This window comes from Anomaloglossus baeobatrachus, chromosome 2 (genome assembly GCF_048569485.1).
Source record: "Anomaloglossus baeobatrachus isolate aAnoBae1 chromosome 2, aAnoBae1.hap1, whole genome shotgun sequence".
Classification (NCBI taxonomy): domain Eukaryota; kingdom Metazoa; phylum Chordata; class Amphibia; order Anura; family Aromobatidae; genus Anomaloglossus; species Anomaloglossus baeobatrachus.
In genome coordinates this window covers 672,074,042-672,100,681 of record NC_134354.1, presented here as the reverse complement: position 1 = coordinate 672,100,681, position 26,640 = coordinate 672,074,042, and the positions used below count along the sequence as shown (strand labels likewise).

At 46.2% G+C, this 26,640-nt stretch overlaps 1 protein-coding gene across 1 annotated transcript in view; it reads right to left on the bottom strand.

Annotated features, from left to right (window-relative positions):
* Positions 1–26,640, bottom strand: part of SLC4A8 (solute carrier family 4 member 8) — a 324,851-nt gene that overhangs the window by 41,367 nt on the left and 256,844 nt on the right. Inside the window, exons 15-20 of the mRNA XM_075337135.1 lie at positions 21,507–21,612; positions 20,077–20,238; positions 17,409–17,522; positions 16,691–16,852; positions 11,537–11,788; positions 401–469 (exon numbers count right to left, since the gene is read on the bottom strand). Coding sequence (XP_075193250.1) covers positions 401–469; positions 11,537–11,788; positions 16,691–16,852; positions 17,409–17,522; positions 20,077–20,238; positions 21,507–21,612 — 865 coding nt within the window. The remainder of the gene's footprint in view (positions 1–400; positions 470–11,536; positions 11,789–16,690; positions 16,853–17,408; positions 17,523–20,076; positions 20,239–21,506; positions 21,613–26,640) is intronic.

Sequence of the window (26,640 nt, the reverse complement as noted above, 5' to 3'; positions counted from 1 at the left end):
GGCTTTTCTAATATTTTGGTGTTTGACCTATGCAGGGTCTTTTTAGGGTCATTTAGGGTCTCCCGTCGGTGAATGGGGGCGCCACAACCCTAGGGCGTCATACCCCCCATTGCTAGGTAGGGAGAGCTACTTTAGGGACATCCAGGGACAGCCTATCCAGTCTCCCTTCCTAGCCTTTGTTATTATACACCCTGCACTATTGTTGTTTGTATTATTGTGGTTTTTGATCTTTTAATGGCTATTATTAAAAGGTTTTTTTTAATGGGCATTATTCTTTGGTTTTCCATTTACCGTACTTACTAACAAAAAAACCTAATGCACATTACACAAGAGTGTGGATGTTTTATATAAAACCTGCTGAAAACAGACAAAAAGCATAAAAATATAAAAGTATATTTACCTGAATGCCTCTTAAAGACGAGACCCCCATATACAGAAATACTCCATAAAGTACGGGCATCGGTATAAACTGGAAAACAGCAGAAATTGTGGAAAACTTAATATATTACAGACTATATTGATTATGTATTTTATTGAGCTGGGATCAAAGTAAAGTATTTTCAGCCCATGGGGCCAAAAAAGAATCACTGTAAGCCATTTTTTGTCTCTTTTAGGGTACGCTCACATGAGAAAATCTTGCATTGCACTCGGACCAATTTTATTCAATGAGGCAGATCAGATGGTCAGGTTTTTTCTCATCCAGATTCTACGATTGTCTGCGAGAGCCGTGTTACTCGCACTCATACAAGTCTATGGGTGCGTGTGAAACATCAAACTGCACTCGGATGACATCCCAGTGCAGTGCGATAATCGCATCAGCTGACAATGGTGGAGATGGGGAGATTAATCTCTCCTTCTCCTACGCAGCTCCTGCCCTCTCCTCTGCAGCTGTGATCCGATCGCACAGTTCAAAGCAAAAGGGAGGAGGGTAAAGGTTGCACCCTAAAAGAAGGGAATTTTGTTACTTACCGTAAATTCCTTTTCTTCTAGCTCTTATTGGGAGACCCAGACGAATGGGGTATAGCTACTGCCTCCGGAGGCCACACAAAGCACTACACTAAAAAGTGCAAGGCCCCTCCCCTTCTGGCTATACCCCCCCGTGGTATCACGGGTTCTCCAGTTTTAGTGCCAAAGCAAGAAGGAGGAAAGCCAATAACTGGTTTAAACAAATTAACTCCGAGTAACATCGGAGAACTGAAAAACCGTTCAACATGAACAACATGTGTACCCGCAAACAACAAAAAACATCCCGAAGGACAACAGGGCGGGTGCTGGGTCTCCCAATAAGAGCTAGAAGAAAAGGAATTTACGGTAAGTAACAAAATTCCCTTCTTCTTCAGCGCTCTATTGGGAGACCCAGACGAATGGGACGTCCAAAAGCTGTCCCTGGGTGGGTAAAGAAATACCTCATGTTAGGGCTGCAAAACAGCCCTCCCCTACGGGGGTGTCACTGCCGCCTGCAGGACTCTTCTACCTAAGCTGGCATCCGCCGAAGCATAGGTATGCACCTGATAATGCTTGGTGAAAGTGTGCAGACTGGACCAGGTAGCTGCCTGGTACACTTGTTGAGCCGAAGCCTGGTGTCGTAATGCCCAGGACGCACCCACGGCTCTGGTTGAGTGGGCTTTTAGCCCTGAAGGAACCGGAAGCCCCGCAGAACGGTAGGCCTCTAGAATTGGTTCTTTGATCCATCGAGCCAGGGTGGCTTTAGAAGCCTGCAACCCCTTGCGCGGACCAGCGACAAGGACAAAAAGTGCATCGGAACGGCGCATGGGCGCCGTGCGGGAAATGTAGAGTCTGAGTGCTCTCACCAGATCTAACAAACGTAAGTCCTTTTCATACCGGTGAGCCGGATGAGGACAAAAGGAAGGCAAGGATATATCCTGATTAAGATGAAATGAGGATACGACCTTAGGGAGAAACTCCGGAATGGGGCGCAGCACTACCTTGTCCTGGTGGAACACCAGGAAGGGAGCCTTGGATGACAGAGCTGCCAGCTCAGACACTCGCCGAAGCGATGTGATCGCAACGAGAAACGCCACCTTCTGTGACAGGCGAGAAAGGAAACTTCCTTCAGAGGCTCGAAAGGCGGCTTCTGGAGAGCAACTAATATCCTGTTGAGATCCCATGGATCTAACGGCCGCTTGTACGGGGGTACGATATGACAGACCCCCTGTAGGAACGTGCGCACCTTAGAAAGACGTGCTAGACGCTTCTGAAAAAACACGGATAGTGCCGAGACTTCCCCCTTAAGGAAGCCGAGCGACAAGCCCTTTTCTAACCCCGATTGCAGGAAGGAAAGAAAAGTAGGCAATGCAAATGGCCAGGGAGACACTCCCTGAGCCGAGCACCAGGTTAAGAAAATCTTCCACGTTCTGTGGTAGATCTTAGCAGAGGTGGACTTCCTAGCCTGTTTCATGGTGGCAACGACCCCTTGGGATAATCCTGAAGACGCTAGGATCCAGGACTCAATGGCCACACAGTCAGGTTCAGGGCCGCAGAATTCCGATGGAAAAACGGCCCTTGGGACAGTAAGTCTGGCCAGCCTGGTAGTGACCACGGTCGGCCGACCGTGAGATGCCACAGATCCGGGTACCACGATCTCCTCGGCCAGTCTGGGGCGACGAGTATGACGCGGCTGCAATCGGATCTGATTTTTTGCGCAGTACTCTGGGCAAGAGTGCCAGAGGTGGAAACACATATGTGAGCCGGAACTGCGACCAATCTTGCACTAAGGCGTCTGCCGCCAGAGCTCTGTGATCGCGCGATCGTGCCATAAATGCCGGGACCTTGTTGTTGTGCCGAGACGCCATTAGGTCGACGTCCGGCACCCCCCAGCGGCGACAGATTTCCTGAAACACGTCCGGGTGAAGGGACCATTCCCCTGCGTCCATACCCTGGCGACTGAGGAAGTCTGCTTCCCAGTTTTCTATGCCCGGGATGTGAACTGCGGATATGGTGGATGCTGTGTCCTCCACCCACATGAGGATTCGCCGGACTTCCTGGAAGGCTTGCCGACTGCGCGTCCCTCCTTGGTGGTTGATGTATGCCACCGCTGTGGAGTTGTCCGACTGGATTCGGATCTGCTCTCTTTCTAGCCACTGCTGGAAAGCTAGTAGGGTAAGATACCCTGCCCCGATTTCCAGAACATTGATCTGAAGGGTGGACTCCTGCTGAGTCCACGTCCCCTGAGCCCTGCGGCGGAGACAAACTGCTCCCCACCCTGACAGACTCGTATCTGTCGTGACCACTGCCCAGGATGGGGGTAGGAAGGATCTTCACTGTGACAATGAGGTGGGAATAAGCCACCATTGCAGAGAGTCCTTGGCCGTCTGGGAAAGGGCGACTTTCCTGTCCAGGGAGGTTGACTGCCCGTCCCATTGGCGGAGAATGTCCCCTTGCAGTTGGCGCAGATGAAACTGCGCAAAGGGAACTGCCTCCATGGCTGCCACCATCTTCCCTAGGAAGTGCATGAGGCGCCTTAAGGGGTGCGACTGGCCTTGAAGGAGAGACTGCACCTCTGTTTGCAGTGAACGCTGCTTGTTCAGCGGAAGCTTCACTATCGCTGATAGAGTGTGAACTCCATGCCGAGATACGTTAGTGATTGAGTCGGTGACCGATTTGACCTTGCCAAATTGATGATCCACCCGAAAGTCTGGAGAGTCTCCAGCGTAACATTCCGGCTGCGTTGTCATGCCTCGAGGGAGGGTGCTTTGACGAGTAGATCGTCCAAGTAAGGGATCACCGGGTGTCCCTGAGAGTGCAAGACTGCTACCACTGCTGCCATGACCTTGGTGAACACCCGTGGGGCTGTCGCCAGACCGAATGGCAGAGCTACGAACTGAAGATGGTCGTCTCCTATCACAAAACGTAGAAAACGTTGGTGCTCCGTAGCAATTGGCACGTGGAGATAGACATCTTTGATGTCTGTTGAGGCAAGGAAGTCTCCTCGAGACATTGAGGTAATGACGGATCGGAGGGATTCCATCCGGAACCGCCTGGCGTTCGCATGCTTATTGAGCAGTTTTAGGTCCAGAACAGGACGGAAGGAGCCGTCCTTTTTTGGAGCCACAAAGAGATTGGAGTACAAACCCTCGCCCTCGTTCCTGAGGGGGGACAGGGATCACCACTCCTTCTGCTCTTAGAGCGTCCACCGCCTGCAGCAGGGCATCTGCTCGGTGGGGAGGTGGGGCCGTTCTGAAGAATGGAGTCGGAGGACGAGAACAGAACACTGTCCTGTGCACGTGAGCACAATGTCCGTCACCCACCGGTCTGTGACCTGTGGCAGCTAAATGTCGCCAAAGGCGGGGGAGTCTGCCATCAACCGCGGATGCGGAGAGAGAGAGAGAGCTGAGAGTCATGAGGAGACCGCCTTGGTAGCGGTTCCTCCGGCTGCCTTCCTTGGGCGTGATTGAGCCCGGCCGGAATCTGAGCCCGTCTGAGGTTTTGTAGCCCTTTTGCATGAGGACAATTGGGACCTGCCCGAGCTTGAGAAGGACCGAAACCTCGACTGTACTTTTAGGACAGCATTAATAGGGTAAGTCGCAGTGCAGACATTGCGGAGTTACGGACGCCTCTGCGGTACAGATGTACATGTGCTCAAGGCCAGCTGCGCAAGAACAGCTGAAAAGGTTAGGTTGCCTATACGGCTGTGAATGCCGGAGCAACCGACACGCCGATAGCCTCCTAGACAGATTTCAACCAGAGTCCATCTGTCTGTGAATGGCATCTTTAAGTGAAGCCCCATCTCCAGTGCAACTATGGCTCTAGACGCAAGCCTGGAGATTGGAGAATCCACCTTTGGACCCTGGGTCCAGCGCTTGACCATGTCAGGGGAAAAGGGATAACGTGTATCTTAAAAACGTTTGGAGAAGACGCTTATCTGGTAAGCGTGGTGTTTCTGGACTGCTTCTCTGAAGTCAGCGTGGCCAGAAAAATACTCAATATCCGTTTGAGATACTGAAAAGGGACTTCTCCTGCTGTGAAGCTGACTCCTCCACTGGGGGAGCTGAGGGAGAAAGATCCAACCTTCCATTGATGGACGCTATAGGATCATTCCGTATGGCGTTACCATCCGGTGTATCCGGATTGATAGCGATGTCAGGATCAAAGTCCTGGAGAGCTGCCTTATCATACAGAGAGTCCTCCTGGGACCCCCCCGTTCCAAATGAGGTTGGTCAGGAAGATTGCCCATGGCCTGTCTGGACTGCAAGTCTCTATCTTATGACAATATATCTGTTGAAACTGCAACTCCGTCCCTGTCCTTGGACAGGGATGACAGGTGGTTTCTTTGGCCACGACTAGTAGAGACCCCGGCAGACGAAGTGCTAGAGACCCCGGCAGACGAAGTGCTACAGGGGAGCATGCACACAATGGGACGGTGTCATGAACAGCATCCCATGTAGTAAAAACAGCACTGAAAATCTGTGTTGCTTTTTTGCCGCTGCCGACTAGCCATCTAGAAGTATATAGCCAAGATTGGTGACCGTACAGTGCAATGTATAGCATACAAGCATAAAGTACAAATGAACACTGCAGCACAAGCAATACAAGCAGCATAGAAGCCTGTGCCCTGGCACCTCTGCTCTTCTGCTGCTGTAGACTAGTCATCTAGGGGAATATAGCCCAGAAGAGTGACCATACAGTGCAATGTATAGCATACAAGCACAAGTACAAATGCACACTGCAGCCCATGCAATACAAGCAGCATAGAAAAAAACCTGTGCCCCAGCACCCTTGGTTTTCTGCTGCTGTAGTCTAGCCATTCCAGGAGAATATAGCTAAGACTAGCGACTGTACAGTGCAGTGTATAGCATACAAGCATAAACACAAATGAACACTTCAGTACGTGCAATACAAGCAGCATAGAAAGCCTGTGCCTTAGCACACCTGCTTTTCTGCTGCTGATGTGTTGCTCTCCAAGCGGGCATATAGCGACCTATGCAGTTAAAATACACATGTACACACTGCAGTATATATTGGGGTCAGCACTATGTGTGCCGCTTACCGCCCGCCTATAAGCGGGTGTATGGTCGCCACCGTCCTGCCTGGTTGCCGAAAGTCCGAGCTCGGACTGCAGTAATGGCTGCCGGCGTCTTCCCCAGCTCGTGTGAGGAGGGGCGGGCCGTGGGCGTGCCCCAAGTCAGAGCGGGAATCCGGCGTCCGACAGTGTGCAGTGAGAGGGCTGGAGCATGTAAATAAGGCTCCAGCCCTCGGCGCTGCTGATTGCTCAGCGTCTGTCCCCTTCCCTGAGTGACAGGGAGGGGGCGGGAACGAAGCGGCACTAGGCCGCAGAAGCCGGGGACTGGATTTATAAGCGCCGCCGCCGTAAAAGCGCGGTCGGCGCCCAGTCCCCGGCGAACTACAAGTCCCAGCCGCGCCGCCGCTCCCGGAGCGTCCGGCGCGGTAGTTCCCAATACACAAAGTCACTCAGCAAAGCTGCAGTGACTGTAACCCTTTACTGTCCCCGGCGCACTAGCACACCCAGCAAGTCTGGAGTGTGCTGTGCCTGTGTGTACGGGGACACAGAGTACCTGTAATGGTGCAGGGCCATGTCCCTGAACGGTACTCCAGCTCCGTATCCAGCAGGTTCAAATGGGTCTGTGGATGGAGCCCGGCGTCAGAGCTTTGAGGCCGGCAGGATCCCACTTCCTCAGAGCCCCCCAGGGGGATGTGGAAGGAAAGCAGCATGTGGGCTCCAGCCTCCGTACCAGCAATAGGTACCTCAACCTTACAACACCATCAACGGGTGAGAAGGGAGCATGCTGGGGGCCCTATATGGGCCCTCTTTTCTTCCATCCGAAATAGTCAGCAGCTACTGCTGACTAAAATCTGTGGAGCTATGCATGGATGTCTGACCTCCTTCGCACAAAGCTTGAAAACTGGAGAACCCGTGATACCACGGGGGGGTATAGCCAGAAGGGGAGGGGCCTTGCACTTTTTAGTGTAGTGCTTTGTGTGGCCTCCGGAGGCAGTAGCTATACCCCATTCGTCTGGGTCTCCCAATAGAGCGCTGAAGAAATATACCTCCCTCCTGTCCACTACTTAACAAGGAGGTCGGCAGCCTAAAGAATGAAACGATATGGCGCCCCCACTCTCCGAAGGCTATCCCTCACGTGCCCTACCTTGCCCTGACAAAAGATATGAAAGGTGCTCACATCTAACCTATATAGATATATATCATGGAATCCTGCTGACACCTTCTGTATCTGGCCTCCTGATGACCCCTTTGGGAGAAACGCGTTGAGGCATGTGAGGCAATTTGAGGGACACACACATGGCCTTCTATACGAAAAGTACGGTACCTTCTGACTATCCCAATGATTGCCTTGTCTGCCTAAAAATATTGTTATGCAGTTTATTTAGCATAAGCACTTTATCTACTGGTTACTGGAGGAATCTCCAGTAATGCCAGGCCTGGATTCAGTTACCTGCATTGCACTCCGGAGCTCTCACCTGAGCTCCAGAGTGCAGCCTAGACTGAGCCGCGAGCGGCGAGTGATTGATTCCTGGCGATTGCGGTTCAGTCCATGACAGCTGCAGACAGGCCTGGCTGATCTCCGGTGCTCTCACCTGAACTCCGGAGTTCAGCCCAGCCTGTCCGCAGCTGTCATGGACTGAACCGCAATCGCCGGGGAATCAATCACTCGGCGCTCGCGGTTCAGTCCTGCAAACTCTGAGATCAGTCCAGGCTGCAGGTGAGAGCTCCGGAGTGCAATGCAGGTAACTGAATCCAGGCTTGGCATTACAGGAGATTCCTCCGGTACCCAGTCCGACGCTGGTCCTGACTATCCCAATTAACGTATCTGTCTGCTTACTAACATTGTTGTGCACTTTATTCAAGCATAAGTACCTTATTTACTTGCTGCTAGGATGCATTAGGGCAGTTCAGGGATAGTCACCGGAGAGTGGGGGCGCCATATCGCTTATCATTAGGGTGCCGACTTCCGCACAAGGTAGTGGACAGGAGGGAGAGTTCATCAATAGGGTATATGTATTTATATGGCCCTTCTCTTACTCCTGCACAAAACTGTTCCTAAACCTCTTTCAATAAATATTGTGAGGTGGAGTTGGTGCATGTGTGCATTTGACATACAATTTTGATTGTCCCCTTTTTAAAATTTTACCAACACTATTTGCACCTTGTCCTTAGATGTGAGCACCTTTCATATCTTTTGTCAGGGCAAGGTAGGGCAGGTGAGGGATAGCCTTCAGAGAGTGGGGGCGCCATATTGTTTCATTCTTTAGGGTGCCGACCTCCGCGTTAAGTAGTGGACAGGAGGGAGGTTTATTTTTCCGATCGCACAGTCGCATGACACTCGGCCCACACTGGCGGCACAGCGGGAGCCGAGGGTCATTAGCATATCGCATCTGATACACTCACATCAGATGCCCTACCATTGTGTGAGTCCAGCCTTACTCAGTGAGCGGGGCAGTACCAGCACCTGGCTGTGCACACAGCAATTTGTAGACACTATTAGCAGAAAAGTAACAACCCTTTGGCTCGTGTTGGAGCTAGCTCTAACAAAATACTCATTTTTCCTGCTATGTCAAGGAATTACAATTGAGTCCACTGTTTTATATTATTGTCTCACATCCTAGAAGCTCTTTGCACTGGCCATTTTCAAGGAAGACCGCCCTCCAAGACATATATCCTAAATCAGCAAGTTACATGGAATTCATCATCACAAAATGACTGTTCAAACCAAGCAGAAATGCACGATACACCCCCGGCAAGGTGAAACAGGTTAGTGAAACCGCCCCACCTTCTTGTTTCCATCTACCTTTCCTGGAGCCAGAGGAAGGCAAAAATATATGGATAGGTGCACCGAACAGCTCAGGCATGCCAAGGGTGCACCAAAAGCCTGTGCTTGGTTTGTACAGTCATTTTCTGCTCACAGACTGCCTTTGAGGCCAAGTTCACACACCTGTATAAAAAAAATTATCCAAGTTTCATCCAGAAAACGTGGACCATTTTATTTCTCATTAGTGGTTTGTATGGCATCCATATTTATTCAGCAACAATTATTTAAATGAACTAAACCAAACACAGCTTCCTATATGGTGGCCCCAATTTTTTTTGTACTCCCATAGTCTCGATCTCGCACACCGAAGAAACTAGTGATGCTGCCTTTTTTTTCACATGCAGATTCGATCCATGAAAAAAAAAAATCACTCATCTGCAGTGCCCCATTTTATAACATTGGTCTGAGTGTTGTCAGTTATCAGAGACAGCACTGGGACCAAGAATGTGGATGAACGTGGCCTAACAGGGATTTTCTTAAAGGGAATCTGTCACCAGGTTTTTGCCACCTAATCTGAGAGCAGCATAACATAGGTGAAGAGATCCTGATTCTAGCGGTGTTTCACTTACCGGGCTGCTTACTGTAGTTTTGATAAAATCACTGATTAATCAGCAGTAGATTATCATTAGAAGACTACTTGGCGTGCTGCCAGGTAGTCCAGCATATTCATGAGCTCTATATAACTGCTAGATCTGCAGCAGAGAAAACATTGCTTTCATCAAAATAACAGCAAACAGCTCAGTAAGTGACACATCGCTGGAATCAGGGTCTCTGTCTCTACATTATGCTGCTCTCAGATGGGGGAGCAAAAACCTGGTGACAGATTCTCTTTAATGAGATGATATAGAACTATACTATTCTGACTACTTTTATGCTTCTTTTACCATACTACCGTATTTTCCGGCATATAAGACGACTTTTTAACCTCTGAAAATCTTCTCAAAAGACAGGGGTCGTCTTATACGTCGGGTATCATTTAATAGGGTGTATAATTAGGTACTGTACCGTATTTTTCCGATTATAAGTGGCTGGATGCTGTCTGTGTGGGCGGGCGGCTGCCTCTCTGTACGGGCGGCTATCTGGGTGGCTGGCTGTCTCTCTGTGCGTGCGGGAGGCTGGCTGTCTGGCTGCCTCTCCGTACATGCGGCGAGCTAGCTGTGCTAGCAGCAGAAGCTGCAGAGGTTGTGCGGTGGATGTCCCAGATGCTCTGGCTTCAAATCATGGCGCCCAGAGTCAGCGCGTGTGCAGATGGAGCTTTCAGCTGAGAGATCCATCTGCACATGTGCCGCTTCGGACACCATTTCTTTGAAACTCGGACCGCCGACAGAGCATCTAGGACACGCCTTCTCCACACAGCTTCTGCTGCCAGGTACAGACCCACCACTGCAAGGCACAGACCCCACCAGCACCCCCACTGCCTCCTGTGACCCCCGGTCCCACCACCGCAGCCAAGCACAGACCCACCGCTGCCAGGCACAGAACCCACCAGCACCACCACTGCCTCCTGTGACCCTACTCCACCACCGCAGCCAGGCACAGACCCCACCAGTACCGCCCCTGCCTCCACCACCGCAGCCAAGCACAGACCCACCGCTGCCAGGCACAGACCCCACCAGCACCGCCCCTGCCTCCTGTGACCCCGCTTCATCACCACTGAGCCACCCACGGTAAGACAACACTGGAGTATGAGACGGACCCCATTTTTTTATCTCTAAATTTGAGGGTCGTCTTATACGCCGGAAAATACGGTATATAGTATGGGATTACAAAAAAACCAAAATGTGTGATTTTCTCACCTCTACAAAAGCTTGCTCACATAATGCAATACGGGTGCAACAATCAGATGTGAAAATCAATAGAGAAATATAAAAAAATATATATATATATGGTCTTATCTTTATTTTTATCATTAAACATTTAGTTAGAGATCGTGAGATTTCATCATTTTGAGGTATAGATCCAGTATTAATATTTAGTATATGATACTACACAAGAATCATGCACACACAATTACACATACATAATGCATTTTCCATGTGACTGTTCACACTGATAGTCTCGCCATATAAACACATCTGTCTATGTAGGTCAGTGATGTGAAGGGAGTGGCTCGTACTATCATCTTATAATTATTGTTTGGGTTATAGTTTTATTTCCGTGATTCGAGACAGATATTACAGAAGAGGCTGAGGACAGCTGCATGGGCAAATATTACATCACCCCCACTACTGTATTATAGTCCAGGCGCCTTCTCATTAATGAAGGACCCTCAGGATCCTCTTGATTTAGATCATTTTTTGTTACAGCCTTCCTTTTAAAGGGACAGAGTCATTGTATAATGGCATGGCACATCAAGACATGCCAAAACAATATGAGCAGTGTGGATCCAATGTTTGGGACTTCAGCAATCCTCAAAATGAAGAGAACAACGTGCCTACGGCTCTTTCCCTGTTTATCAGCTTTTACACTCATGCGCTGAGCAGAGAATTTTACTCTGCTCCATTCACTTGTGTGAAATGCTGAAGCCCCGTCTTCCTGCAGATTGGGGGTGGATCTAGCAGGTCAGACCCCCACCCTTCAGACACTGATGGACTAAGGTCTATTTCTTCTGAATACACATTTACCATCTCTATGTTTTTAATATATGGGAGAAAATAGAGAACATAGAGGAAACCTATGCAAGCACTGGAATACCACAAAGTCCATGGAGCCGTTGACAAACAATTATTTACCTTCAGCACAGTAGTCATAAACACAGAGCAACCCATAAGCACGAAGATCATCAAGCCGGTCACTCTCTGTTCCCTGATACCAAGAAATTTGGGCTGTTCTCCTGGAGCAGAGCATTCAGATTCCAATTTAAGACTATTAACATGGGTAATGGAGAGGACAGTTGCAGCCACAAACCATGGCAGTCCCATGATAGAGCAGATTCCCAGCATCAGCCCCACCATCAGCAGATCCAAGTGGTAGCCACATCCTTTCTGTGGAATGGAAATATAATGTACATACAAATTACTTCATAGAACACATCACTAATATAGTGCATCAACATTACTTAAAGGGGTGGTTCACCCCTTTTCATTATTGGCCACCTCGATATTATGTTGTGTAACAAGATTTCTCTCAAATACCTTGTGTTGCCAATAGTGCCTGTGAGTGGCGCTATTATGGTCTGCTCACCCCCTTCGCGTGACCCCGGGCTCCGTGAACGCTGATGTCCGGGGATGTCACGTCAACTGAGGCGGGCCGCAGTCTTCATGAGTGACTGGGCTGTGGGCGATGTTTCGTCGCTCGTCACAGCTCATTATCTCCCTGCTCCCTCCTTATTCACTACAGACAGCCGTAAGCAGGAGCGACGCTGGGCTGTGATGAGCGGTGAAACGCCGCCCACAGCCCAGTGACTCACAGAGACTGGGGCCGGTCGCGGTGTTGTCAGGTCAACAAGAAGTTGATGTGACATCACCAGACATCAGAGATCACAAAGCCTGGAGGTCACGAAGCCCGGGGGTCACGTGAAGGGGGTGAGCGGACCGCAATAGGGGCGTTCACAGGCACTATTGGCAACACAAGGTATTTGAGAGAAACCTTGTTTCTCAACATAATATCGATGTGGCCGCTAATGAAAAGGAGTGAACCAGCTCTTTAATATATTAACAAATATACAGTATATCATAAAAGTGAGTACACCCCTCACATTTTTGTACATTGTTTATATCTTTTCATGGGACAACACTGAAGATATGATACTTTGATACAATGTAAAGTAGTCAGTGTGTAACTTGTATAACAATATAAAATTTGCGTGCCCTCTAAAGAACTTAACACAGCCATTAATGTCAAAACTGTTGGCAACAAACGTGAGTACAGCCCTAAGTGAAAATGGCCACATTGTGCCTATAGTGTCAATACTTTGCGTGGCCACCATTATTTTCAAGCATTGCCTTAACTCTCTTGGGCATGGAGTTCACTGAAGCATCAAAGAAGCCACTGGAATCCTCATTTAGCCTCCATGACAGCATCACAGATCTGGTGGATGTTAGAGACCTTGCGCTCCTCCACCTTCTTGAGGATGCCCCACAGATGATCAATAGGGTTTAGGTATGGAGACATGATTGGCCAGTCCAGCCCCTTTACCCTCAGTTTCTTTAGCAAGGCAGTGGTCATCTTGGAGGTGTGTTTAGGGTCATTATATTGGAGTACAGTCCTGCTGCCCAGTTTTCGAAGGGAGGGGATCCTGCTTTGCTTCAGTATGTTACAGTACATGTTGGCATTCATGGTTCCCTCAATGAACTGCAGCTTCCCACGGCCAACAGCACTTATGCAGCCCAAAACCATGAACTCCCACCACCATGCTTAACTGTAGGCAAGACACACTTGTCTTTGTATTAATCCGCTGGTAGCCATCACACACGCTTGACTCCATATGCCCTAACTAAGTTTATCTTGGCCTCATGACATCACAGGACATGGTTCCAGTAATCCATGTCTTTAGTCTGCTTGTCTTCAGCAAACTGTTTGTGGACTTTCCTGTGCATCATATTTAGAAAAAGCTTCCTTCTGGGATGACAGCTATGCAGACCAATTTGATGCAGTGTGCAGCGTATGGTCTGAGCACTGAAAGGCTGACCTTTAACCTCGGCAGCAATACTGGCAGAACTCATACATCTATTTTGAAAATGACAATCTCTGGATATGATGCTGAGCATGTGCACATGTGCACGAGACTTCTTGACAAAGCCTGTTGTGACTGGAACCTGTCTTGTTAAACCGCAGTATGGTCTAAGGCACCATGCTGCACCAGCTCAGTTTCAGGGTGCTGGCAATCTTCTTATAGCCTAAGCCATCTTTGCAATTGTTTTTTTTTTTCAGATCCTCAGAGAATTTTTTGCCATGAGGTGCCATGTTAAACATCCAGTCACCAGTATGAGACAGTGTGACCACAGCTGCTCCCCATTCTCACCTGAGACCTTGTAACACTAATGAGTCACATGACTCCGCAGAGGGAAAAGGGAAAATGGCTAATTGGGCACCATATGGCTATTTTCCCTTAGGGGTGCACTAACTTTTGTTGCCAACAATTTAAACGTTATTGTCTTTGTGTGGAGTTATTTAGAGGGCACACCAAATTATACAAGCTGCACACTGATTACTTTACATTGTATCAAAGTGTCATATGTTCAAGGTTGTCCCATGGAAAGATATAATAAAAAAAAAAATAAATAAATAAAAAATCACAAAAATGGGAGGAGTGTATTCACTTTTGTGATAAACTGTAACAAAATAAAAGAACAATAAATATCAACCATCCAAAGCAAAGGTAATAACTCTATGGTTGCTGAAAATCTTACCAAGGGACACCCACCAATCTGAGCGGGGGCTTTAAAGTCACCTGTGTGAATGAAAGGTTACTGAGCATGTGTGACGTCTTCTCCATAGACAGTTATTAAATACTGGTTGCACATGCTCAGTAATGCTACATTCTAAGTGGCTTAAGCTGGGTTCACACTAAGCGACAGCGACAACGACGTCGCTGTTACGTCACCATTTTCTGTGACGTAACAGCGACCTTGTAAGTCGCTGTTATGATCGCTGCTTAGCTGTCAAACACAGCGACACAGCAGCGATCATAACGTCGCTGTGCTACATGTGCAGAGAGCAGGGAGCCGCGCTTAGCGCTGGCTCCTTGCTCTCCTAGGTACAGTACACATCGGGTTAATTAACCCGATGTGTACTGCAGCTATATGTCACAGTGCAGAGAGCAGGGAGCCGCGCACACTGATTAGCGCTGGCTCCTTGCTCTCCTTGCTACAGTATACATCGGGTTAATTACCCGATGTGTACTGCAGCCACATGTGCACAGAGCAGGAGCCGGCACTGGCAGCAAGGGCGGAGGCTGGTAACAAAGGTAAATATCGGGTAACCAGGGAAAGGTCTTCCCTTGGTTACCCGATGTTTACGCTGGTTACAGCTTACCACAGCTGCTAGACGCTGGCTCCTGCTCCCTGCTCGCTTCATTTCGTCGCTCTCTCGCTGTCACACACAGCGATGTGTGTGTCACAGCGGGAGAGTGACGACCAAAAAATGAAGCTGGACATTCAGCAACGACCGGCGACCTCACAGCAGGGGCCAGGTCGTTGCTGGATGTCACACACAGCGACAACGACGGGACGTCGCTGCAACGTCACAAAAAATGGTGACGTAGCAGCGACGTCGTTGTCGCTGTGTGTGACACCAGCTTTAAGCTCCCCTTTTCTCTGGGTCAGTGAGTGTACTCCACCCCCTGGAAAATGTTGTCTATAGGACAAGCTCTTTAAATGGGCACAGATTAGTCTCCATCAAGAGTCTTGGCATCAACATTTGGCAGGGGGCGTCATGTGCTCGCTGCAGCCAATCAGCAGCAGTCTTCACATGCTGCCTGAACAGGAAGAGAAATGATTCATCCTGTTTCACAGATTATGAAGGTTGCAGCCAATCAGACAAATGTATATTGGTAAGTAGTGAACTCTAATTGTGCACTTTAATGCCATACTTCTTATACCCTAGATAACCACTTTAAGGCCTTATGCATGTGGCAGATCAACTGTACAGGCACATGGACTCTGTACAGTTCAGTTCCATAGATCCAGAGGTTTCCATCATATTGCATTGTATTCTGCTTATTATAGTGCCATATTATCGGATTATCCTAATCTAGAGGACAATGTGGGGGAATAGTTTATTACATGGAATCCAATGGAACAAGCCAAACATACGGAAACAAAATCAACATACCTCTGTATAAAAACAGAAATATGAGAGCTGCTCAGAATGAACTTGGAGGTCATACTTTATTGTGCATGAGCCCTTAGAGCAAGTAACACCAAAATATGTGCATATATCCTGGAGAGAGTATATGAACGCATGTCATAGAAGTCCTATCACTTGTCATTAATATGTCATTTGTTTTAACTAATGTAAATGTTGCGGTTTTCATAAATCAGACATTGTTTATTTTTTGTTCCTGATAAGTATATGGCCCTCTCTTTCCTTTTATATAAATCTAGCTTTGTCAGCCAACTTGGACATGGTCCTCAAGAAGAAACCTACAGAACAGTCAAGGCCCACTAGTCTTAAAAGGCTAGATTTACATACAAGGAAGAGGAGACATAATTATAAAGGGGTTGTCCGGTTTAAAATGATAAGTCTGCAGTCACTCTATGTGATTGCAGACGTATGACTCCTCCCAGCACACACAGCGCTGCAAAAATTCACAGGTTTCTGACAAGGGAACACAATTGTGTGATAAGCATATTTCCGGCCAAAACCCAACTTGTGGGCGCGGCCTCACTCAATACAAGTGTTTGGAGTAGGCGAGTCAAACTAGTAGTTGTGGCCGACTAGTGGGCGCGGACATGCTCAATACACTTATATTGAGTGAGGCCACATCCGCTAGTCAGGTTCTGGCTGGAAACATGCTTATCGCACAATTGCAGTCACATGATCTCCGTTCCCGGCTCAGAAACCGGTGAATCCTCGCAGCGCACACTGTGTGCTGGGAGAATTCAAAAGTCTGCGGTCACATAGGGCGACACATAGAGTGACAGCATTTTAGACCGGACATCCCTTTAACACTAGAAGAAGTCCCAGGAATTTCAAGCTCCATAGGATTCCAATGGTAGAAATGTTAAATGACCCCTCTCTGGGACTGCTAGTGTTAAGGAACGAAGATATGAAGGAACAACAGAAAAACATCATCAAATGCTGAAAAACAGCAACAATTACACCAACAAAAATAACATAATTATGGCAAGTGACAGGTTCTCTATAAACACAGAGGATAAAACCCCATAATGCCAGTTTTACTTGAAAGCGCCATGATCCAATTAGTATAAATGATGCATTACCTTAAGTTTATGCTCCTTTCTGTTGATAATAACAGCAGTAATCTGTTGGTCCATGAATATTAATATGGTGCACAAGAGGGCGGGAATTACTGTAGGGAACACTGTCCACCAGGGGTTTGTTCCAATCGGGTTGACAAACCATCCTCTGTCATCTCTGGTTGGCTAAAAGATAAATGATAAATATACTGATAGTTGTAATCTGCTACTTATACTATGCACAAAATGGAAACATGTCTATCAGTGGGCTTGTTGCCACTACAGACTTATTACGTGATATCTTACAAGCCTGTATGCGGCTTTTTTCAAGAAACAATGTCCCTCTTACCCATGGATTGTGACAGGTATTGAAGTTCTTCCCCAATTTAGGTCATGAGGCTGAACTGTAATACCAGACAAGGCCACGAACATGCAAACAATAATGGAACGCAAAACATCTACTGCTTTGGACATATCCCAATGGCGTTATGTGAAACACATGCCAAAGGAATACTCTTACCATACCGCTACCCCATATCCTATCTTTATCTGACAGATGGCAGAAATATAATACAAGCCCAGCCTAATACTGCCTCCTAATGTGTCAGATAGAAAATGGATCAGACTTCCTTCCCTAAACAGATGTGCTGAAACGTTAAACGGGTTAAGAGTGAAGGAGACAAAAATAATAATAAAATAATAATAATAACAATAATAATAATACGTTTCCTTAGACAATTACCTTAAATTCATTTGGAACTTGAAGCTTTGGTGAGGGCACTCCAATTAAATAATCCAAAATCACCATGGTCAAGATTGTGAGGAACACTGCAAAGTCGCTCACCATCGACCGCACCTGAGTACGAAAATGGACCAGATTTTTATTAAAGCAATTTTTGAAATAAGAATATTTTTCTGTCCAGATACAGACTTGTGACGGCACAAAAGAACATAGCACGGCAAGATGTGGTCTTTGGGTACATGCATCCCAGCACCCAAACACATGAAATGACAGATTCAGCTTGACAACATTGCAGGCTTCACATCGAAAACTATAATAATAATAATATATACTGCTCAAAAAAATAAAGGGAACTCTTAAACAACGCAATGTAACTCCAAGTGAATCACACTTCTGTGAAACCAAGTTCTGAAGTAACACGGATTGTGAATCAATTTCTCCTGCTGTTGTGCAAATGGAACAGACAACAGGTAGAAATGATCGGCAATTAGCAAGACAAACCCGATAAAGGAGTGGTTGTGCAGGTGGTGACCACAGACCATTTCTCTGTTCTCATCCTCTTTGGCTGTTGTGTTGGTCACTTTTGCATTGCTCTCCTCCTAGAACTAACATGAGGCGGTGTCTACAACCCACAGAAGATGCTCAGGTAGTGCAGCTCTTCCAGGATGGCAAATCAATGGCAAGAAGGGTAGTTGTGTCTGTCAGCACAGTGTCCAGAGCATGGAGCAGATACCAGTAGACAGGCCAGTACACCAGGAGACATGGAAGTGGACGTAAGAGGGCAACAACCCAGCAGCAAGAAGGAGCAAGTGCCAGGGCCCTGCAAACTGATCTCCAGCAGGCCACTTATATCCATGTGTCTCCTCAAACTGTCAGTCACAGACTCCATGAGGCTGGTATGAGGGGCCTGACATCCACAAGTGGGTGTTGTGCTCACAGCCCAACATCATGCAGAGTGATTGCCATTTAGGCAAGAACACCAAGATGGGCAGATTCGACATTGGTGCCCTGTGCTCTTTACGGATGATAGCAGGTTCACACTGAGCATGTGTGACAGACGTGACAGTCTGGAAATGCCTTGGAGAACTTTCTGCTGCCTGCAACATCCTACAGGATGACTGGTTTGGCAATGGGTCAGTAATGGTGTGGGGAGGCATTTCTTTAGAGGGCTGCACAGGCCTTCATGTGCTAGCCAGAGGTACCCTGACTGCCCTTAGGTACCAGGATGAGATCCTCAGACCCTTTGTGAGACCATATGCAGGTGCAGTGGGCCCTGTGTTCTTTCTGATGCATGAAAATGTTAGGCCTCAGGTGGCTTAAGTGCGTCAGTAGTTCCTGCATGATAAAAGCATTGATGCTATGGACTGGCCTGCCCGTTCCCTAGACCTGAATCCAATTGAGCACATCTGGAACATGTTTCGTTCCATCCACTAACGCCACATTGCACCAAAGACTGTCCAGGAATTGACTGATGCTTTAATCCAGGTCTGGATGGAGATCCCTCAAAAGATCTGCTGCTTCCTCAGGAGCATGCCCAGGCATTGTAGGGTGCTCATACAGGTATGCGGAGGCCACATACACTACTGAGCCTCATTTCCTTGTCTTGCTGCATTCTCACTTAAGTTGGATCAGACTGTAATTTGAGTTTCCACAATGATTTTGAGTATTAATCCAAATCCAGACCGTCAGAGGATATTAATTTTGATTTACATTGATTATCTGTATGTTTTCTGGTTCTCAATGCATTCCACTATGTGATGAATAAAGATTTGCAACTGGAATATATTATTCATTGAGCTCAAGGATGTGGTATTTTAGTGTTCCCTTTATTTCTTTGAGCAGTGTATTTGCTCAGTTAATTCAGTACATATTTTACAGATGGAAAGTAAACTAGGGCTGTGTATAGTTTTATGGTGTAATGAGGAAAATGGGGAATATTGCTTCCTGTCCAGAACCGGTAATCCCTATAGGTTGTCATCTTGGCTGAAAACTAGGAGACATCTCACTTCAGATTTGACAAGTGTATAGCTGGCCCTACACATTAGACAATTGTGGGACGAACACTGATGTGGCTGACCGCTATCTCTCCAGACTCCCTCATACACACGAGAGCTCAGCTTGGTCTGAGCATTCATGACTTGTCAACAAGGAGAAGACAGGACGCCACTGCTACCCTCTCCTCTCCAATAAAAAAAAAAAAGCAAAAGTATCGGCCATCAGATGTCAAATATGTATGGGGGCCCTAAACGGGTTGTCCACTACTCAGACAACCCCTTCTCAATCTCTATATTCCCCCCCCAACAAAATAATAACACTTATACTCCCCTCCAGTGTCGGCCCCATTTCAGTAGTGTTGCCACTGGCTCTCCCAGGGATTGTGTGACATTGTCATGTCACATGATTACTGAGGTAAATCAGCAATGATTCACGTTTCCCTCCATTCGCAATTGATATTCAGTGGTCAGTCAGAACTGAGACCGTTCTCACTTCCTCTGGATATCTTGATTTGTCCGTAGGAATGGAGAGTTAAGACAACTCTAATTAGCAACAGTGATCATGTAACATAATATCACGCAATCCCCAGAAGAGCAAGGGCAGACACTGCTGAAAAGACACTGGCACCAAAGAAGTGTTATTTTGTTACAATTAATTATAACATATAACTTACCTTCGTAGGAAAGTAGCGACTAGTTTTAAACGTCTTCAACATTCCAGAAAGTGCAAACGTGGTAAAAAACAGAATGCAAGACCAGAAGAGGACATCTGGAGTGTATGGTCCGTGGTGTCCGCAGGCCGGTCCCACAAACTCTCCATGCAACATTTTACAATTCTTAAAAAAAAAAAAAAAAAAATATATAAAAGTGTGCACTCAGACAAGTTGTTTCCTTTTTACAACCTTTATTTTAGGTAGAAGGGATGTGAGATTCTTCTTAATAACATACTTTATGAAACAACGGCACAATAGTGTACATTTATATATATATATGTAGCTCCATTTGAAAAGTTTAAGTTTATGAATATATGGGTAGGGTTGTGCCCTTTTAACGTATTTTGCTAACCAAAATAAATGCTGAAATAAAAACACTGGACAATTAGTCACAAAATCAACAGCCTGTTTGAGTTGACTATAGACATTAGAATGGCCAAGGTTGCGGCTGATAAAACGGATGTCAGATCAATTGTACGAAGGATGAGATTGTTTACCTGACAGACTAAAGTGGCAGATCAGAGCGGTACTTTAAAAAAAATGTGATAGTGGCCAAATTCACTGGGTCATGCACTGTACACTTCCATTTTTTGGCAGACAATAAATGGCTATCGTATATAATTTTTAAATTAAGGCCGGTTGTGTGACATTTGTGTTATGTGTTTGAGCTTAAAGCCAGCCATACACATTGAATGGTTGTAGGCCGAACAATGCTTCTGCCGATTGTTCAGCCGACAGCCATCTCATCCAACTCTCCGGGACACAGGCGCGATGCTTGGCCGAGTGTGCCTATGTTCTCTTTGAGAAAGCCACCAATTGAGATGTCAGCCGGCAACTCTTCACAGAGAGAACAATGCTATCAGAAGTCTGAAACTGGACTTGTATGATCAAAATTTCCCCCCAACCATGAGATGGCCGGCACCCCCATACACATGTGTATGGAGCCTTTATCCCAAAGGATCAATGAAGTTAGATTTTGGCTTGGGATCTAGTTTACACAAACCGGCTCTCATGGAATATCAGCTGCACCAACTTACTCCTTCCATATGACTGAAAATATATGCACACTTAGCTGAACTGATTATGCATATGTATGATGGGGGATCATAGTGATCAAGGAAGAGAAAAAGAACAAAATTCTATTCTGTCTCCTAAATCTGTAGAAAAGCGATATTCTAACAAGTATTAGTTAGGTCCATCTAGAAGATATGTATCTGACCTCAGAGGCTGATGTGATGTTATATCACCTATGTTCTAGATAATGATCTACCATGCCTGATGGAGAGACCCAATGACTCTCAACTGTTATTTCATCTTTTGGCTAACACGGTACACGCCTGTGTGTTGTCTGTACAGGGAACGATCCGTATTAGAACAGGTCATGTACTTACACTAACTGTGAGGTTGGCCCACTGATCTTCAGAAAGGCTGATGTTATTATCCCTCCAGAACAGTAAAGTCTTGTTAGATGGCGCTTCTGGAGCAGCACACTTACAGCTAAAACATAAACACAGAGCAATTCTTACATTTTTAATTTTTTCTTAGAATAAATTCAGTAAAAATGTTCAAAAAAATACTTAAAACCTCAGATCAGTCAGACCCTACTTTATCTTTATAAAGGGATGGTCAACCTTGGCTCACACTGCGCCTACACAGATGAAGGCAACCAAACTGGTTTCCCTAGGATATGTCATCTACGCGAAGGTGAATACAAAGGTGTATAATGCTGGCATCACGCCCTGCACAAGTACCAACAAGAACAATATGCAGAGATCAGCATCACCGAGGAAATTCATTCATATACCCTCATGTGGGCAGAGGAGCCCAGCCACGTCCTCCGGAAATCTCCCATTCACTTCATCATAGAAGAAGCCATGAGTGTCGGCTAAGCACCATTAGGCACATTAACAGTCACAGAAATTAGGATCGGTGCTTTGTACCCCAGTCTTGATGAAGGGTTCGCAGCAGTAAGATGCAGCAAATTTAATAAGACGCTCGTGCCTCTTAATTAATTTGGCGCATCGTAAAGATGCCATGCGACACTGTAAGAATGTATTCGAGTCAGAGACTGCAATATATTGTGATGGCATAAATTATAATGAAAAAGTTGAATTAGTTTAGTTTACAAAAAAGACGTCTCAGAGGAGATCTCATTTATATGTATCAATACATGTGTGGTCAATGTAAAGGACCGGCACATGACTTATTTCTTCCAAAGACTATTAACTAAGACTAAAGGCTGCTTTACACCAGACAATCTATCGTGCGATAGCTCGTCGGGGTCACGGTTTTTGTGACGCACATCCGACATCGCTGGCGATGCCGGCCTGTGTGACACCTCCTAGCGACGCAGTATCGCTCACAAATCGTGAGTCGTGTACTGGTCGCTAGGTTCCATAATATCGGTTCTGAAATCGGGCGCCGGTTGTTCATCGTTCCCGTGGCATCACACGTCGCTCCGTGTAACACCACGGGAGCGATGAACATCGCGCACCTGCCTCCCACGTCAGCCGTCGGCTCTATGTAGAAGGAAGGAGGTGGGCGGGATGTTTACATCCTGCTCATCTCCGCCCCTCCGCTTCTATTGGCCAGGGGCCGTGTGACGTCGCTGTGACGCTGAACGTCCCTCCCACTCCAGGAAGTGGACGTTCGCCGCCCACAGCGTTGTCGCACGAGAGGTAAGTATGTGTGACGGGGGTTACCGACTTTATGCGCCACGGGCAGCGATTTGCCCGTGATGCAAAAAGGACGGGTGCGGGTACGATCGATTGTGAAATCGCACAATCGGTCGTACCATGTAAAGCAGCCTTAAGGACCAGAGACCATACACTGCGAGTGGAAGAAAAGCGATTCCGGCAGCTAAATAGGAAAGGGTTCTTTACAGTTAGAGCAGTCAGACTGTGGACTGCCCTACCACAAGAGGTAGTAATGGCTGATACTATAACAACATTTAAAAAAAGGCTGGTTGATTTTCTCAGTAGACACAACGTTGTCGGTTGTAAATGACACAATGACAAAATGTAGAATTGGTGGAGGAAGGTTGAACTAGATGGACCTAGGTCTTTTTTCCATCTATGTAGCTATGTAACTATGTTTGATAAACAGGGGTCTTTATGTATTTTATTATTTCTCTTGTCCCAATGAAACCTTTTCAAAATCAAAGATGTATAAACATTGTGTCTTATTACAGCTTCACAATGTTAACCCCAAACTGGAGGGTTGAACCCCACAAATCATAGAGGTGGGACGGATGAAATCTAGAGGGCCACATCACTGACGGCCTCTTATCATCTCTCTCTCACCTCTTATCTTAGCATCTTATACAAATGTATACACCCTCTGTTTAATATGAGGGGTCGATACACTATTGCTTTTGCATTTTTGGAGTAAAAAAGGTTTTGGTTTTTTTTTAACAGCTTATATAACAAAACAAGGATAACTAACCTTTTTTACTGACACCTTGCCAGACCATGATAAATCTTTAAAGGCCTACACCATGTTTTGTTTTCTTTTTTTTATTTTCCCGAGTGCCATGTATTATGTTCATGAGTGTAATTATATGTACACCATGTGCAGAATTATTAGGCAAGTTGTATTTTAGAGGATTTTTTTTTTATTATTGATCAACAACTATGTTCTCAATCAACCCAAAAGACTCAAATATCAAAGCTTAATATTTTTGGAAATTGGAGTGGGGTTTTTAAAGATTTGGCTATCTTAGGAGGATATCTGTTTGTGCAGTAAACTTTTACTGTGCAGAATCATTAGACAACTTAATAAAAACCAAATATATTCCCATCTCACTTGTTTATTGTCACCAGGTAAACCAATATAACTGCACACAATTTAGAAATAAACATTTCTGACATGCAAAAAGAAACCCCCCAAAAAATAGTGACCAATATATCCACCTTTCTTTCTGATGACACTCAACAGCCTACCATCCATAGATTCTGTCAGTTGCTTGATCTGTTTATAATCAGCATTGTGTGCAGCAGCCACCACAGCCTCCCAGACACTGTTCCGAGAGGTGTACTGTTTTCCCTTCCTGTAGATCTCACATTTTATGAGGGACCACAGGTTCTCTATGGGGTTCAGATCAGGTGAACAAGGGGGCCATGTCATTATTTTTTCATCTTTTAGACCTTTATTGGCCAGCCACGCTGTGGAGTAGTTGGATGCATGTGATGGAGCATTATCCTGCATGAAAATCATGTTTTTCTTGAACGATACAAACTTCTTCCTGTACCACTGCTTGAAGAAGTTGTCTTCCAGAAACTGGCAGTAGGTCTGGGAGTTGAGCTTCACTCCATCCTCAAGTCGAAAAGGTCCCACAAGTTCATCTTTGATGATACCAGCCCATACCAGTACCCCACCTCCACCTTGCTGGCGTCTGAGTTGGAGTGGAGCTCTCTGCCCTTTACTGATCCAGCCTCTGGCCCATCCATCTGGACCATCAAGAGTCACTCTCATTTCATCAGTCCATAAAACCTTTGAAAAAATAAGTCTTAAGATATTTCTTGGCCCAGTCTTGACGTTTTATCTTATGTTTCTTGTTCAAAGGTGGTCGTTTTTCAGCCTTCCTTACCTTGACCATGTCCCAGAGTATGGCACATCTTGTGCTTTTTGATACTCCAGTAACGTCGCAGCTCTGAAATATGGCCAAACTGGTGGCAAATGGCATCTTGGCAGCTTCACGCTTGCTTTTCCTCAATTCATGAGCAATTAGTTTGCCCAACACGCTTCTTGCGACCCTGTTGGCTATTTGCCATAAAACGGTTGAGTGTTCGGTGATAACACTTCAAAAGTTTGCCAATTTCAAGACTGCTGCATCTCTCTGTAAGACATCTCACAATTTTGGACTTTTCAGAGCCCGTCAAATCTCTCTTCTGACCCATTTTGCCAAAGGAAAGGATGCTGCCTAATAATTAAGCACACCTTATATAGGGTGTTGATGTCATTCCACCGCACCACTTCTCATTACAGGTGATACACATCACCTGATTTACTTAATTGGTAGTTGGTTCTCAAAACTATACAGCTTGGAGTAGGACAACATGTATAAAAAGTATCATCTGATCAAAATACTCATTTTCCTAATAATTCTGCACACAGCTGATGCTATCTTCTTCCGGTATCAGCCCAGCTCCGGTACTACATCACTATATTTGTGACCTCCCGCATGACACAGTGGTTACTGAGTGGAGGTACCCTCTTGAGTGTTCTCAATTCAAGTCTTTGTGAATTCAGAACAAGGCTCTGCAGCTTCTGAGTACAACAGACTTCCTCTCAGATTGTAACCGCTGCTTCCCACCGTGAGCTGGCAAGTTAAAAGGACAAGACCATGTTGCAGGAGCGGACCAGAGCAAGGTCGGTTCCGGGAGAAGACTGTGGTTACTGGCCGATGAGTATGTCACTAAGCTCACACACTTGATACCTAGCACATGAAAAATCTAAAACCTCACTGGAGTGGTCTTTAAAATTTGAAGTGATATACTGAATTGGGTTAATTATTCAAGACTGGCAGAGCAGCAATCTTGCTGGAGTTAAAGGTACCAAATTCATTAAGAGAATTCCATAAATATAAAGAAACATCAGAGGCACTCACCATCCTTAAAATTGTTCTTTATTGTATTCACATTAAAAGTCTATGTGAGGCAAGAGAGCAGGAATGTAGGGTGCACAGACTACAGCCGTTTCGTGACTTGCACGTGGACCTGTAGAAATATGCAAGTCATGTGAAATGGCTGTGGTTTGTACACCCTGTGTTCCTGCTCTCCTGCCTCACATAGACTTTTCATGTGGACACAATAAAGGATAATTTTAAGGCTGATGAGCGCCACTGATATTTCTCTACATTTATGGAATTTCACATGACTTTTTCGTCAGTGTAGCACCGCTCGTTCCTTTAAATGCCAGGGGTTTTAATTAAAGAGCACCAACCACCAGGATTTTCATTTATAAACTAAAGCCAGTGCTATACTGGCACTATCATGCTGATTCTATACATACCTTTAGTTGTGAGATCGGATGTATACTTTCTGAAATATAAGCAAGTGAAGTTTGTGAAATGCACTGTTATTTGACTGATAGCAGCTACAGAATATCTAATAAGTGGATTGGGTTTTGCTAGTTATTCCCTTTCCTGGCTGTCCTTCCTCCCCCGTCTCTGTTATTACAGGGGGATGAAGGAGGGAGGAAGGACAGGCAGGCAGACAAGGGAGAGAATAACTAGCAAAACCCGACCCACCTATTAGATATTCTGTAGCTGCTATCAATCAAATAATAGTGTCAGTATAGCATTGGCTTTAGTTTACATATGAAAATCCTGGTGGTTAGTCCGCTTTAAGCCTGTAGCTTTTAGTGCTATAGTAGGGCTGGACATTTTTTTCTCTTGCATAAACATAAATTCATTATGAGGCACACGCCACTTGAATAAATTCGACACTTCTTCTGAGTGGCGAGCACCTGTCTCAGAAATTCGACTCGGGGACTGGAGTAGCATTTCTGATGTACCATACACCA